Here is a 17,457-nt window from a genome sequence, read left to right on the forward strand (position 1 = left end):
TAAATTCCTCTTATCTTTCATCTCCTATTCCTAGTGTGGCCTTCTGGAATTATGGAGAAAAATATTATTTTCTCCATAACGTACAAGCCTGGAAATCTTCTTTCTTTAACCATTACTCATGTGACATGTTTTCCAGACTCTTCACTCTGCTGGTTGTGCCTCACCCAGATAGTTTTTTTGTGTTAAACTTTATACAAGATACTACATCTGAATGAGATGCTCCCGACATGGTCCGAGTAGAAGAGACCTCTCTCCTTTCATACAGGCGTTTTGCTTATCTTAAAGAGCCTGCGATTATATTATTTTTTAATCATAGCATTCACCCTGAACCACAGTGACTCAGAGTTTACAAACTTCTTTTTGGAGGTTTACGAGTAGATTGCCTGTTCCTCCTAGTCAGCGTTTATTCTCTTGGCTACTTCAGATCTTCGAGTCTGAGGAATTCTGGCATGTGCAAATGAAATTAAAATTTTGTTTTAAAGCCTATTGTATGTGTCTTTAAAAAGATCTCGTAAAACCATTTAATGTATCTGAGGAATATTGCACACAAGAAACTTACAAGACAGAAAGCTAGTATTTCGGATGCTTTCAGCAATTTCCAAGAATTTTACTTGTCAAAAATTTATCTAGATTCATTGTTTTTTATGCCTAAATGAGTGTTACTTCCAAGTACCCCTCAAAACATTTCCCCAGAGGGAAGAGAGACAGAAATGCAAATCTTTCACCATCATGTGAAGTCTGGAGTTACTAAGAACTCTAAGGATTCCAGACATTCTGCTTGAAATTTAGAATATTTAGATGAGACCTAAATAGGGCCAAGTTAGGGGGAGGGAAAAGAAAGAAGGAAGAGATAGGCAAGTATTTGTATTAATGACTGTATTACTTGTAAAGAATCAAGAATTATAAGCACTGTGCATGCTGATATTTTAAGTTGAAATAGCAGCCACAGTGTATTGCTTTATCTCCTCAAGGCCAAGAAAAAGGTGGTATAAATGTGAGATTCTTAGGGAATCAGTACATAAAGAAGTTACTGAGCAATCCACTTTTGAAAGAGCTCAGTTCTTTTTCAATCACTTTGTATATTGAGTTTATAATATTCAGAAGTTACTGCCTGTTATGCGCCAGGCATAACTCTGCTGGGTATTATGGATCTAGTCCTTGCAGTTATTCAAAATGACTAGTCTTTATCTTCTATCCTATCTTTATTTATAAACAATTAAATTGCTTGATTTATTTTGCTCCTGTGAAAATTCTAAGCCAAGACAACCAGTTTAAATAACATTCTTGTTTACTGTGCTTGCATTATTGATAATGGATTTAATGGCAATAAAAATACTACAGAGGAGAAATGTATCTGGGCTCACTGAGGAGATATCAATTGGATATACATACCAGATTTTAAAGTGCATATTCCTATTGTGATCATTTCCCAATATATACAAATATCAAATCATTATGTTGTACACCTGAAACTAATACAATGTATGTCAGTTATACCCCAATATTTAAACAAAGAAAAAAAGAGAAAGTACATATTCCATAAGATGGAAAATGATGCAATTTACATTTAAACTTGATAGTCACTTTTTTAAACAAGAAAAATGGAGTGCCATTCTTTAAGTTGGACAGGGCTTAGGTGCTTTATAGCACACAAGTGTATATATTTTTACCTTACAAGCATCAACAATTTGATCCCAGACTATATGATGTAATCTTAGAGAAAAATAAAATTATATTATGTTTCCAATTATAGTAAAATATTTTCACTGGCATGACTTACTATGATGAGGGTATATGTTGTTTTTAACCCAATTTTGCAACATTTATGGTATGGTAAGACAGGAGTATGCCCAACTTGTTGGACAATTCTTCTTATGATATGGTTCAGTGGAGAAATGAAATAACATGTTTCCATAAGAAAAATGTAATTAAAAACAACTTTCAGAACTCTTGAATCTAGCCTATACAACAGATATTGTAAATTTCATGTGAAACATATTTATTTGCAATTTTCAAAAATGTCCTGGTTTAACATAGTTAAATGTAATACAATTTATTGAGTGCTACTATAAAAGTGCCAAGCACTGTGTTAAAACTTCCCCAATTTTGCTGTATGGGGAGACACTGCTTTGGGAAAGATCCCCAGTGTTCTCCTTACTTGTTGCAAGTAGTAATAAATCCTTCCCTCGCTGGAAAAAAAAAGTGCCAAGCACTTTGGAAGCTGCCTCCCAAACACTATAAGGGTAAGTCTCTTCCCTGTTTTACTCTAAGGGCACAGTGGTTCCGAGAAGTTAATTAACTTGCTCAATGTTACATTTCAAGTAAGAGGTGAAGTGAAAATTCAAACGCAGTTCTCATTGATTTCAATGATCTTGACTCCTCTAATGCCTTTTTCTTTTTATAGACTTTTGCTACTTTCATGCCATCTACTAATTAGGAAATATCTCACTAGAATTTGAAGAACAAAGGAGTATGACAGATGAGATAAACTTTTTTTTTTTTTTTTTTTTTTGTGGTACGCGGGTCTCTCACTGTTGTGGCCTCTCCCGTTGCGGAGCACAGGCTCCGGTCGCGCAGGCTCAGCGGCCCTGGCTCACGGGACCAGCCGCTCCGCGGCATGTGGGATCTTCCCGGACAGGGGCACGAACCCGTGTCCCCTGCATTGGCAGGCAGACTCTCAACCACTGTGCCACCAGGGAAGCCCCGAGATAAACTTTTTTGAATTGGGTGGTGGTACAGGGAGAAGTTAGCTTTACTTTGTGGTACTGTCAAGTGGTGAAGTTGCAGGAAAATACTGGGGCAATTATCTTTACTTACTGATATGATACTGGGATTAACCTCATTGTTTCCTATTTCTTTCGAAGCACTATTCTACCTTCGTTGGCCAACCACCTTCTTTCCCCCCAGTAATTAGCTGCCGTTGACTGTAGCAGATGTGCTCTGTTTATCACAGTCCTAGGGTACTAACCAGTCAGTATGTTTAGTACTTTCTTGTGGACATCATTGTCCCATTGCTCGATTGTGTGCAGGCATTGAGAAAAACCTCCATGTATGACTTTTCTATTGCTGCCATAACAAATTGCTGCAAACTAATGGCTTAAAACGTCACAAATTTATTATGTTATAGTTTTTTAGGTCAGAAGTCTGGTATGGGTCTCACTGGGCTAAAATCACGGTGTTGGTGGAGCTGTGTTTGCTTCTGAGGCTCTAGGGGAGACTGCATTTCCTTCTCGTTTGGATCATTGACAGAATTCAGTTCTTTGCAGTTGTAGAACCACCAAGGTCCTTATCTTCTTGCTGGCTGTAAGGCAACAGTTGATCTCAGCTTCTAGAGGCCGCCAGCATTCCTTGGCTTCTGGCTCCCTTTCTCCATCTTCAGCGCCAGCAATGGCAGGAGTCTTTTTCACATCTATCTCTCTCTGACCCACTCTTCTGCCTTTCTCTTCCATCTTTAAGGACTTATGGGATTAGATTGGAAGGTGCAGGGGCTCGATTGAGTTTTTGATTTAAAAGTCTTGAATACTGTATTTTAAAACAATGAGATTTTGAGAATGAAACATTGCGAGAATGATACATTAGAGAAACAAGCTCATTTGAGTGTTCGTGGACAACTGGGTTAAACTAGTGCCTTTGCCATCACTCTGTCCTTCCTCTCTCCCCCTTCTCTCTCCCCCTCCTTCTCTCCCACCCCCACCTGAAAGTCTCTCACTGAAGGTATTTCTACAAATTTTAAAAGACCTTTGTTAATTTACAGCTTGCCCTGTAACATCTTTTATTTTCACTCTTTGTTTTACTGGTTTCAAAAATATAGTGCTTTTCACTGATCAGTGAGATCAGAACATGATATCTTAAAAAGAGCATAAATATCTTATTCAGGATTCTTGGACTCTAAGAGTTGGGAGGAACCTTAGAAATCATTCTTTGTCATACCATTGTACCTTGAAAGAGAATGTGATATTTAAGTCTGGTCACTTTTCCTCCATCTGTGTACATTCACATTTGATGATTTAACTCAGTCTTAATTTATATTTCTTTTTTATTATTTTATCCCATTTCATCAATTGTATTACAAATTAATGTTAAAAACCAGTTTACTACAAAAACTCCAACTAGATTTCTCTTTATACATGTGATTACACCAGAGATTTTTCTCTTGTCCTACACTGAACTGTGTTCCAAATTAACTCACAGTTCGACCTGGCTTTAGTTTGGATGGATCTACAAAATATTTTGAAATAGAGTTTTGAAAAGTATATGGATGTTTTAGGTTGTAAGTAGATTATCCAGTAGATAATCCCTTAGCATCACTAAATTGAAGTGATTTTCATTCATTATGAGCACTTTCCCTCAAAGGATGTGCATATGTAATCATTTCTGAATGATTCACAGCTAAACGAAAGTTCATGAAACTGGAACCAAAATTTTCGTCTAAAGTAGACCAGTGACCTGGCTCATTAGCATATTTTTCATAAGCATATTGCTGAAGTATATAGATAGATGCAATTAGAGACTTTTCTTTCAAATGATGTGATCCACCATCACACCATCATATGTTTGGCTTTCTTTCATATAATTATAATTGCAGATTATATATATATATATATATATATTTTTTTTTTTTTTTGGCTGTGTTGGGTCTTTGTTGCTACGCGCGGGCTTCTCATTGCAGTGGCTTCTCTTGTTGCGGAGCACGGGCTCTAGGCTCATGGGCTTTGGTAATTGTGGCTCACGGGCTCTAGAGTGCAGGCTCAGTAGTTGTGGCACACGGGCTTAGTTGCTCTGCGGCATATGGGATCTTCCCGGACCAGGGCTTGAACCTGTGTCCCCTGCCTTGGCAGGTGGATTCTTAACCACTGCGCCCCCAGGGAAGCCTGCAGATTATATTTTTGAATAGTGGATATTATTTGATTGCTGATGCAGCCTTGCAGATAGCCTGATCTGGGATGAATAATCCTTTAAAATAAAATAGCAGTAAGAAAAGTCGATGTTATTTATTTATTTATTTTGGCGCTTATATGCTAAATATGAACTGATACACTTCTGTACCAGGGAGCAAAGTTTGCAATTAGTTTAGTTACTGTGGTTTATATGAATTATGCAACATGGTATTTGTTAGTAGATGATGTTGAGAATTTATTATTATTTTTATATCATTTAGTCCTTTGGAAGGTAATTATTTCTTTCACTGTGATCTTATTGCAAGCAAGTATCCTGCCTGCTCTTTTTACATATCTCCTAGTGCAGTGGCTGGCACATAGCAGGTGTTCAGATGTTGAGTTGAGGAATGAATTTTTTTAAAATTATTTATTTATTTATGGCCACACCGTGCAGCATGTGGGATCTTAGTTCCCCGACCAGGGATCGAACGCAGGCCCCCTGCGTTGGAAGCACGGAGTCTTAACCACTGGACTGCTGGGGAAATCCCCGATGCATGAATCTAGAGAGAGTAGTTTTTAGGTCTGGAGCCTTGTGCAAATTATTTCACTCAAAGTGTGTTGCATTTCTTCATTTCATATATAGAGGAATCTAATAAACTACAGTCTTGTTAGAGAGTAAGTTACAGCTATCTTTCCTATGAAAAGAACTAATCCAAAATCCTGAGTCTGTTCCTTGCTTGCCGATAAGTACCATGATGCTGGCACTGACTGAAAGTAATTTTAATAGAAGCAATTTACCAGTGACCAGAATACTTTAGTCATGGTTCACCAAATTGTAATTTGATAAAGAAAGTAAGATTATAATCTCTTCCAAGAGAGCAACTACTCTTAAAGTTAAGAGTTATTTGACTTATTTTCACATGTCCTTTACCATGAGGGGAAAACTGTTTTAGACAAATTTATGTTTTAAAACTAGTATAGTTGTACTTAAATGATAATGTGTTTCCTGTGTATAGTTTGAAAACAGGAATGGCTGACTAGGATAAAAGGAAATCTGAGTAGGGTTTAGGAAAAATAAATTTTAAATTAGTACTCAAAAAAATGATCCACATTTACTTATGTTCTGAATTGTCTTATACTTAAAAAAGGCTAAACCCGGGGCCACGGCAGTGAAAGCATTGAGTCCTAACCACGGGACCACCAGGGAACTCCCAGCAGATATTCAGTTCAAATTAACTAAGTTTTCCTCCTATCAGAAATATTTTAAATAAATGCTTTTACACATTGCTTGGTTAACAATAGGACAAAAAGGCATAGCAGTTACTAATGTATGAAAACAACATATTCTAAAGCAAAACAACTGATAGTTTGTGAATAAATTTGGATTTTTATTTATTCTCAAATCATTAAATATATATTTACTTTGAATTATTTGCCAGAATGTGCAACTAGCTAAGGAGGGCTAGTCCAAGAAGCCTTGAATGCAAGAGCGTAGGATATGGCTTTTGTTCAGCAAGCAGAGAGGAGTGATTGAATACTGCTCCTGGAAAACTGTCTCCACTAGTGAAGGGGCTTCTGGTGTGTGGAAACCTTTCCTCCTTCACAGCTCCCTCCCACTGGTGCAGGTCCCATCCCTATTCTTTTGTCTCTGTTTATTCTTTTTTATTTTGCCCTACCCAGGTACGTGGGGAGTTCCTTGCCTTTGGGGAGGTCTGAGGTCTTCTGCCAGCGTTCAGTAGGTGTTCTGTAGGAGTTGTTCCACGTGTAGACGTATTTCTGGTGTATCTGTGGGGAGGAAGGTGATCTCCGTGTCTTACTCTTCCGCCATCTTGAAGGTCCCCCTGGTCCTCCACCCCACCCTGTCTCCCCCTGCCCCGCCCCCACCAAAACTATAAATACAATCATAGTATGTGAAGATGCTATACTGTAACAAATATGTAATTTATGTTACTAACCAAATCCACGGAGGAGGTAATAGATACCCAAAGTGTGGTAGGGGCAGTGAGAGTGGAGAGGTGGTGAAAGAGGCATACTAGAGAGATACTTAGTACTTTGTCAGTTGCCTGGGCATAGGAGATGGGGGAGAACTAGGGCTCTAAGATGACTGAAATACTTTGATGATAACAATTTTCTTTTAGAATCCAGAATATCCTATCTATGTCTCTCTTGAATGCGTGACATCTAGATACATTTGAGATTCCTGAACTTCCTTCTGACTGACCAAGCTTCCAGGAATAATCATTAAGAACTATGTAGTCAAATTCATTTCCCTTGAGAGTACCTTTAAATAAACCAGTTTTCTCCTTAAAGCATGATCTACAAAAAGATTGGATTTGGGACATTTAAAATGACTTATTGCTTCAAGAAATAGCTTGTTGTAGATGGGATGAATTGAGGGGAATAGCATTTAGGCTAGCATTTTCCAACTAGCTGGGCAAACTTTTGACACTCTGACACTCATCTTCTTGGTGACTTTTCTCTGCATCCTTCTCACCTGCGCTCTGAGAGTCAGAAATTATAAATTGGGGTATGAAACACTGGTTTAAAGGACGGTATGGAAGGAAGGAAGGGAATGCTTCTCTCTTGCTTAATATCCTTCTGTCCTATTTGTCTCAAACAGACCGAGGCAGTACTTCATTACTACTTCACAATTCATAGATCGCTTCTGCAAAACACGTACACAGTCTGAAAATGCTCCAATTAGCCTCTATTCAAAATTCCCACTTAGATGACTGGGAAATGTGAGTGCTGGATGCCTACTGTCATGTTGTTTAAATTATATGGTCTGCCTCTACCCTTTTGGCGTTCCACCCAAGAACACCAACTTTCTTTAAGCCAGAGGCCATAATGTTCCTAAAAAGAAACACCTTTCCCCCAAAGTGGCAAGCTCCTCAATGAATTATAATTTGCGTCTACTCCTTCAAAAAAAATAAATAACCAGTCTCCCTTTCAGGAAGTCATTACCAATTTTATCAAGAATACTTAATATTTGGGGTAAACATAGTCATGGTACATAAATACTTTATGCAAAGGACTCCTTCCTTAGCGTTGCTGTACGATGGACAAAATCTTATAAAAGTATTTTTGTAGAGCAATTTTTGTTACTCACATCAGCAGAGCCGTCTGTAGCTAGATCATGAAATTGCATTGTGATATTGAACTGAGCATTATAGTGATCTTAGTTAAAATAGTTTTCTAGGACTGTAGTCAAGTGCAGGCTCATGATGGCATTTCAGGAGAAAAATCAGAAGCCATTTCTGCCTTTCTACTCATAGAATATGATGCCTGAATGTGTAGATAGGTGAGTGAGCTATAAGTGACTGTCAAGATTTCTTTCATCTTCTAACAACCTAAGAACTTAAGGTCAGGAATGGTTTTTTTCTTTATGGTAAGCATCGGACAAGAGGGATAACTTGAAGTCTTAGAGCTAAGTTTTATTTTATTTTATTTTATTTTATTATTATTGTTTTCTCTCACTGTTGTGGCCTCTCCCATTGCGGAGCACAGGCTCCGGATGCGCAGGCTCATTAAATATTATATTTAAATGAATGATTTGATACATTCATTGAAATAATTAGAGATGCTGCTAGGTCATTGCAAAATCAAGGTTGAGATTTGTTACATTTATTACAGGCTTTGAAGACAGAATCAGTGGGACTCGTAGAGCTGCCAATTATAATTCTTAAAACATGGAGTACAATTGGCTATTACTTTTAAGTTGGAAAGTCTTACTCTTTGTTTTTTTTCCTATCATGTTTCCTTTATTTATTTATTTATTTATTTATTTATTTATTTTTGTGGTACGTGGGCCTCTTACTGTTGTGGCCTCTCCTGTTGCGGAGCACAGGCTCCGGATGCGCAGGCTCAGCGGCCATGGCTCACGGGCCCAGCCGCTCCGCGGCATATGGGATCCTCCCGGACCGGGGCACGAACCCGTATCCCCTGCATTGGCAGGCGGACTCTCAACCACTGCGCCACCAGGGAGGCCCTATCATGTTTCCTTTTCAAAGAAAAATAAACATTCCCTTAAGACCTGGTCATGAATTACTGACTTTGCGAAGCTGAATATAACTAGGAAATTCAGAAAAGACAGAAAAGGATTGGATTTTTACCACTTGATTAATGATTCCTCCTGTTCCCAAAGAGATTTGTCTCAGTGATTTCTAACTGGTTTTGAGTTTGTGGAATCTGCCTTTATAATAAACTCTAAAATTGGATAACTTGGATGTTTGAATATTTAATGAACTGAAATTTTAGGCAGGTGAAAGCTCAGTTCTTTAATAATACACTTTTCCATTGATACGCACTATAGCACCATAGTCAAATTTCAAAGTCAGTGAGCTACAGATAATAGGAATAAAGTGATACTTTGGTTAATATAAATCCTCTGGGAGCAAAAAGCTCCTTTATAGAAAAGTGGCATGGGTGTTGGAGCTCCTGTTCAGTTTCTTCATTTGGGGATAGAAGAAGGAGAAGGCATGCTCCTGACCTCAGGTATAGCTCAGACTTCTCAATGGCCAGGCTGGTGCTGGCTGTAGGGGGGCAGGAGCGTACTTTCAGAGGATTATAACTATTTCCTCTGTGCACTGGGAACGGGACTATTGATGGTGATGGGAGTCCGTGCTGTTTCCCCCAGCCTACAGGTCCATATTGCTCTCTCTCTCCCACCACTACCACTTGTGTACTTGCTCACCTTATATGGCTTCTTAAGGCAAGGGAGCTTCAACTTTGACTTAGCTTTTTTTATATAGTAGGTATGGAATCAACATTTAGAATTCATTTTTTTAATTGAAGTATAGTTGATTTACAATGTTGTGTTAGTTTCAGGTGTACATACAACAGTGATTCAATATTTTTATAGATTATACTCTTGTATTTCTGTTTCAGGTATCTATTTATCATCTATCTATCTATATCTTTCATCCAAATATTATGAGAAATGTAAAGAATGAGAAATAGTATATAAACCAAGCTTCCAAATGGTAGAATTTTCTAGTCTAGGTGCATGAGACTTGATGTAGTTTAATTGGTATATGAATTTTAAAAGATGAAGGAAGACTAAAGTTTTGAAATATGGTAGATAGAAGGAGCAAACATTAATCTGAAAGTGTTTCAGGGACAGGATAGAGGTATTCAATGCAAATGCTTTATGGTTTGGATAATTAACTTTCATCCTGTTAGAGTGGACTGTCATTTGTCATTCCATTTGTTTATCCCAATTCCCTCATCTGTGTCATAGTGCTATTTCTGTGATGGCGATGGGTGGCTTTGGAATTCAGAATCTGTTCTTTTAAATGTTGGTATCAGTAATGTCAAGTTCTCCCTAAATCTGATCTGAGTTATATCCTAGGATAGATGTGTTGGGAGAATGGCATGAGAGATTTTTAGCATTGGTATTGTTGTTATGGAAGTAGTGGTAAAAGTGGGTAATTTTAGACTGAAGTAATTCAACCAACAAATTGCTTCCCTATAACAGAATGTCTCTCTGAGATCTTCCTCATGTTTATAAATTAAACACTGAAACATTGATTGCTTTATGGCCTCTACTCTGCTATTTTTCATTTTTTAGACTTGGTGTGATGGGAACAGTTTGGTCTCTGGAATCAGACTCAGGTTCAAATCATAGTTACCAGATTCATGGTGAGGCCTTAAACTCTCTGAGCTTCAGTTTCCTGTCTTTAAAATGGGATTGTTATGAGGATTAAGTAGCATAGAGAACGTGTCTGGCACACTGCCTAGTACACAGCAGGTGCTGGTAGATGATCTTATTCCTATGTTAAAACTGACATCAGCTATTTATTAATGTGATTTTATTTTAAATGTGACAGACATTTGCATATAAAGAAGCTTCTTTACTTTGGAAAATCATTTTACAGTCTGACCCTATCACCTTGAAAGTTTTTTCTCTTGTGGGCTCTGGTATATAGCTGCAGCAGAAAAGAAAGCCTCAGAAAAGTTAGCAGCTATTTTATATCATCTATGCTAAAGATTTCCATTAGCAGATTTATTGCAAGTTGACAATAATGTACTTATACTTATGTCATTAAAAAAATACAAATAACTAACCAAAGCTTTATCTTTTCTTGACTTCCTTCAGGCAAACACCTTGTTGAGGAGATACGTTCTCCATAGTTTCTTAAATAGTGATTAATTTATGCCTTCTTAAGAGAAGTTGCTCCCACTGGGAGATCGGGGACATCAGCTCAGTGCTTTGTGACCACCTAGAGGGGTGGGATAGGGAGGGTGGGAGGGAGATGTAAGAGGGAGGGGATATGGGGATGTATGTGTCTGTATAGCTGATTCACTTTGTTATACAGCAGGAACTAACACAACATTGTAAAGCAGTATATGCCAATAAAGATGTTTAAAAAAAAGAGAAGTTGCTATGATATTTATAATTTCCTTGCACAATGATACCGTAAATGTCATTTTAGTTGGGACGTATCTTTATTTTCTTATTTTTTTAAATCTTTACTTTTATTTATTTTTCAAAGCAGTTTATTTATTTATTTATTTTTGGCCCCGCCCTGTGACTTGTGGGATCTTAGTTCCCCGACCAGGGATTGAACCCAGGACCCCTGCAGTGGAAGCGCAGAGTCCTAACCACTAGACGCCAGGGAATTCCTGGGGCATATCTTTAAATATTTTAGGTTTTAAGGTGTTTTTCTTTTAAAGAAAATACCAGGCTTATTTTATATATATTAACTTACTTCATGAATTGGAAATTTTCCTTCTTAATTTTAAAAACACTTCCTTTTTTTCTTAATGGAAATTGAAAGAATGTGTGTGTGTGTGTGTGTGTGTGTGTGTGTGTGTGTGTGTATCATTCAGTTTTTGATGGGAGGGGTGAAGGAGAGTTGATTCTAAATTTTGTGTGGTAGGAAGATTATTAATATCTTTAGAATTCAATGGAGAATGCATACTTTGAATCTATAGAAAAATCAATGGGAAATGACTAATATCATCTTAAGTTTTTAATTTATTTCTCATGGGGGAAGGAAATACCTTGACGGATTTAGCACTCAAATTCAAATGAATGTGAGAACAGGTGGCTGAATTTTTCCCCCACTTGCCATTGCAACTTTATAGCAAGAAATGTTTCATTTAGCAAATGCTGCAGCTAGCAGACACTTCTCTGTTTCAGAGCAGAAAAACAAATGGCGGGGGAGTTCTTCTTTGAAGAAAGCCTTTTTCTTGATTTTCTTTTTAAATTGTGAGTGTGAGAAATATGTTTTTTTATTTTTCTGGGGGACGGGTGGTAAAGCATGAGTCAGTGCCTTGATTAACCAAGCTGACTTGTTGTGTTGTTATACCATTCATGACTTTTATTTTTGTTTTGTTTTGTTGTTGTTGCTCTTCTTGCACACCAACCCACTGGCTCTGACTTTCAGTTAGAATAATATTATTACTCTGGGAAATTGCAGTATTTGAATAATACTTTTGACACTAACTCAGAAACCCCTGTTCTTCTGTTACAGTGGCATTATGTTATTAGAATTACATACATTGTTAGGTTTAACCACTTTGTAATGTAATAGTCACAAGCAAGAAGTGCTGTCAAACTGATCAGGAACTAAAGAGAGAAAAGTTAAAGGCATTGATATACTTTTACCTTTCTGGTTTTTCTCTGATTCACTTATTTTTTTCCCTCAGAAATAAAATCAAGTAAAGTAAAGGGAACAACTTGACATGTATTCTGATAGTCTTGGGCAGTATGTTTTTTCTGCAAGTGCATGTATCCTATCAGCATGTTTTATTGAGACTGATGAGTGTCCTAAGACTATTTGAGGCTTTGGAGCCAAATGATGCAATTATGAGATACTCTTCCCTTCCCCATATGGCATACCAACAAACCCGATTGCTATAGTGAATTCTAAGTACATGGTTCTTCATAGAACATCTACCAATCTATTACCTCTACAGAACTATTCATTGTAGAAAACATATTTGAACCAGATTGACAGACCACTCTTGCTGCAGCCCACCCACCAGTAATACACAATCCTTTATTGTCAGGATGTTCAGTGTAAAAAGGAAAAGAATTTGTACATTTGATGATTTTAAATTTTTCATTAAAAAATCCATGAGTGAACAATGCCATGCAGGTGGCAGGGGCTTAATATTTGTTTGCACTAGCAATTTTGAGAGTATATCTTCTACTCTACTCTTTTATAAGTTTACAGGTTTGCTTTAATTTACATATTCTGGAGTACTAATGGAGTTGAACATTTTTCTATCTGTTAATCATTTGTACTTTTATATTTATGAATTGTGTCCCTATGTCATTTACACCTGTTTCCCTTGGGGTAATTTTTTAAATATGGAAGGCTTTGAGGCAGCATTACAATGTTACTGTCACCCTGTTAACATATGACAATTGCTTAGACTATTTCCTTTGTCTTCAAATAGTAGTACAAAGAAATGCCACAGTGTGTGTATGTTTGGTTTGACCACCTTTGCAGAGCTTTCAGTAAGACCATCAGGCAGTGCTTCCATCTCTACCTAATGCTCTTCGAAAAAGTAATTGTTCTCTTTGAGCAAGTGCAGTTGAGTGACTCATGTACACTTTATGAAAGATTGTTTTCACGCTCTGTGGTTGGTCACTGTTTACAAAATAAGATGTGTCGAGCGGTAGTGGGGCGGGCGGGAATGGTGTGGTAGCAATATGTAGATGCTGGAAGAAAAAGGTTCAATTTTTCAAAAGAAAATTGATGAACACAATCTCTCCCATGAATAATTTTACAGTTTTGATGAAATAAGACTACTTGGACAGGGTTTGCTTGATTCTAAATTGGCATGTAAAAGTGAATCCAAATAACAATTGTTTTTTTTTTTCTCTCCAAATAACAATTGTTTAAAGCCGACTTAGGAATTATTCTTCCATGAGTTTTACATAGGACAAAAGCCTTTCCACATAATTATCTTATAAACTTCAAAGCTATTACCTACTTATCTCTTGTAAACAGTTGATTTTTCAAATTGATGGACTGGAGGAGAGCAGAGGTATTCTATTATTAGGCAGTCTTGGAGGAGTTACTGGTAATTAATAATCCTACTGTGTTTCTGACTGCCAGCATTACCTCATGCAGTTAACTCTCAGACTGGGAAGTTATTTAGAACATGAAATTTCTTTAGAAAATCTGTCCTGAGGAGGTTAATCCCTCTGTACCGGGGTTTCTCAACCTTGGCATTCTTGACATTTTTGCCTGAGCACAGCTTTGCCATGGAGACCTTTCCTGTGCATCGTAGGATGTTTAACAGCACCCCACCAGATGAGAGTAGCAACGCCCCCCTACCCTGCGACCACGTAAAGTGTCTCCAGACATTGATGCCCCTCCCCCCACTGAGAACCACTGCTCCTTTTATTGCTTTCAACCATATGACTTAGAAAGGATAAGATTAAAAATGTTATTTGTTCTTGGAATTACTCAGATAATCATTCCTTTAAGGATAGTTTGATGTCATTGTGGCTTGGAGTTTGCAGAGAGGTTTCACCTCCTTGCACTGTTGAAGAACAATGCTCTTCACATCCAGTCAATAGACTTAATGAAAAGGAGATAGAAGAGAATATTGAATCTGCTGGGGAGGTTGACATGACATGTGCTGTTACTGATGCAGAAATAATAGGGAGTGTTCTGAATGTTAAAAAGTCAAAAGATGTTGGTTGATAAGAAGTCATGAAGATGATTTTGGTGAAGACTTCTTTAGCTTTTGAAGTAATTAGTTAGAAAGCCAGACATATTATCTTGCCAAGAAAAGGCTGCATTTTTATATTCTGCCTTTCAATTTTAAGAGCAAGAGACAAATGACACGGAAACAAGTTGTGATCTGTAGTTTATTAAAAAAAAAAAAAACAATTTCCAGGATATGTCATGGGGCAGTACGGTTTCAGCTTTACTCCTGTCCCCTTTACATCTATGGTTCTGTAAAATGATAATTGACGGTCATTTAAGGCACCACATGATAAAGAAATGTCTCTGGAATGATCCACAGTAATGAGATTCTGTATTCATTCAGATGACATATATTAAACCTCTCATGTGCCAGGTCTGTGCAGGGAATACAGAAACTAATGAAACATTCTGCTTGAATGTCCCATTGAAATAATTCTGGATGAATGGAAATTTTCTGGTTAGGGATACCAGTCACCATCAATCTATTTCCCACTTTTCCATTTGATTCTGTAATTAAATGTCTGTCTGTGAAAGCTGGTTAAAAGTATCTGCAAATGTATGTATGCTATATATCATGTATATAATTTCTTTTAAAAAGCTATTTCTGAAGCTAGTGGAAAACTATATTCATTTTCTTTTATGCTTGTTAAAATCTTCTTTAAATTATTCTCTTCTTTATTAAATATCCATGAGAGTTGAATAAAACATGGTTATATATTATTAATTCATTTTTTGGTTATACTATGGCTCTAATATCATTAAGAAGAATTGATGTCACCCTTACGGCCAGGATTTTTGCTAATTATTGTAGGATTTAAAGCCATTTGGTTGGTGTCGAAATTCAAAAAGCAGGATCTTTGTTAAAAGTATGGTATGTTTGTAAAACTTTTTTTCCTATTAAAACTGATCAACTTAGATTATAGATATGGTAGGGGAAAAGGTGAAATCTTTATGGTATTGGATAGACCCGAGTTAGAGAAACCAATAATTCAACCTTCGGCAAGTTAGAAATAAATAAGAAACAGGCATAGTTCTAGCACTTGGAAATCCATTCTTCCTTCCTCCCTTCTTAATGTCCATTTTAGCAGTCTGCCCATCATGAATGCACAAACCCGTTCAGAAGCATGGGGCTCCCTGCTCTCAGGTGATTCAGAAACAGTTTTAGCAGTGTATACTTAAGGAAACACAAGTCTGCCTAGTCTAAGGAATAATGAAAGGTTGTACCACAATGGTCAATTTTTAGTGTAACCTGAGGCCTTTAACTATTATTTCGCCATTTTCTCTGTGAAACTAACTACAGGTTGACTACAGGTTCTCTAATGCTTTTTATGGTCCCTGAAAAATTGCTAATGTGATATATACATGGGCATAGCTTACGTTTATTATTTGTATTATTTGTTTGTTTGGAAAGATGAAAAGGCCACTACACTGTAGCTGTTTAGATAAATAATCCCAAGTGATTATTTAGTGAGAGATACTGCTAGAAAAAGGAATTATTTCATGGGTAATTTTTTTTGTTCAGTTGGGGTTGATTAGAACTATAGTAACACAAGAGGAAGTAATGTATTAGGATACCACAGTTAATCTTTGACTTTTACTTATGGGGTCTTTGGAGTTTGGGAGCAGACTAAACTTAGATTCAAATCCTTGTCCAGTCCCTTTAATAACTTTGTGACCTTAGCTAAGTAATTTTTAACCCGTCTTCTGTAGCTCATTTTCCCTACCCTTAATAAAAAGGAGATACTAGTAATACCTGTTGCAATGGATTGTTTTGAGCATTATATGAGAATATGTGTGTAAATTTCTTGGCAAGTACCTGATATATAGTGGCTGTTCAATAAATGATAAATATTATTTTTATCTTTCTAAAAGTAGGGATTCCAAAGTAATTTTAACTGTGAATAAACACAATTTGATGGTATTGCTACCTAAACAACCCAATACCAAAACAATTACTCTGGCACTAGAGAAACAAACCCTTTGTACTTACAGTTTTGAGCCAGCTTTTAGTTGATTTCTCAGTTTCCATTTATCTATTCTGACCTCGGAAAGCTTTTTACAGATATATATCTATTTCTTCTATAATGTATGAGCCTAAAATACAGTGAAACAACGTTCAGTATATTCCATAGTCAGATGATTGGCACATAATCAGAGAGTGACTGTTTCTCTAAATCATCCAGTTGTTGTGAATTATATGACAAGTTTTCATTTGTTTTTCTTTCTGATTTAAAAACCTTTTCAGATCTCTAGTGGAAGAGGAAGACCAACACATGAAATTGTCCCTTGGAAGCAGCGAAATGGGCCTCTCCTCCCATTTGCAGTCTTCCAAGGCGGGAACCACACGCATCTTTACCAGCAATACCCACAGTTCTGTGGTGTTACAGGTAATCTCACTGTTGCATTATTCATAGCTCTAAAAACCACCCAGGGTTTTTGTGGTGTGGGATGTCACTAGTGGGAGAGGTTGTGCCTGTGTGTGGACAGGGGTTTTGTGGGAACTCTGTGTACTTTCTGCTCAGTTTTGCTGTCAACCTAAAACTGCTCTTTAAAATAAAGTTTATTAATAAAAAAAACAAAGAGCAAACAAATAGAGGAGAAACCTTGAGGGGGGGAAAACTGCATACCTTCCTGACGTTAAAAAAAATTCTGAGTTCATTCTTTGTTTCATGTGTGTAAGGGAAGTCTTGCTCTCATGCCACATTCTTCCAGAATGTTGTGTCTGGCATCGTTGACTTTTCATTATGTCTCAGCCAAGGTAAATATCACAAAGTCCCCATATTAAATTTTCTAGTTCCTCCCTCACAACCTATTTTCCCATCACCTTTATCGTAGTTCTCAAGATCATACTTATTTGGTGTCTCAACTCACATTGGCAATTGTAGGTATGGGAGTAGGGGTGAGGG

At 37.1% G+C, this 17,457-nt stretch overlaps 1 protein-coding gene across 5 annotated transcripts in view; it reads left to right on the forward strand.

Annotated features, from left to right (window-relative positions):
• Positions 1-17,457, forward strand: part of KLHL13 (kelch like family member 13) — a 200,618-nt gene that overhangs the window by 146,696 nt on the left and 36,465 nt on the right. For all 5 annotated transcript variants that reach the window (XM_060087086.1, XM_060087084.1, XM_060087085.1 and 2 more), the window contains one exon: positions 16,797-16,938. In XM_060087086.1, the coding sequence (XP_059943069.1) occupies positions 16,797-16,938 (142 nt within the window). The remainder of the gene's footprint in view (positions 1-16,796; positions 16,939-17,457) is intronic.

The sequence above is a fragment of the Mesoplodon densirostris genome, chromosome X, assembly GCF_025265405.1.
Source record: "Mesoplodon densirostris isolate mMesDen1 chromosome X, mMesDen1 primary haplotype, whole genome shotgun sequence".
Classification (NCBI taxonomy): Eukaryota; Metazoa; Chordata; class Mammalia; order Artiodactyla; family Ziphiidae; genus Mesoplodon; species Mesoplodon densirostris.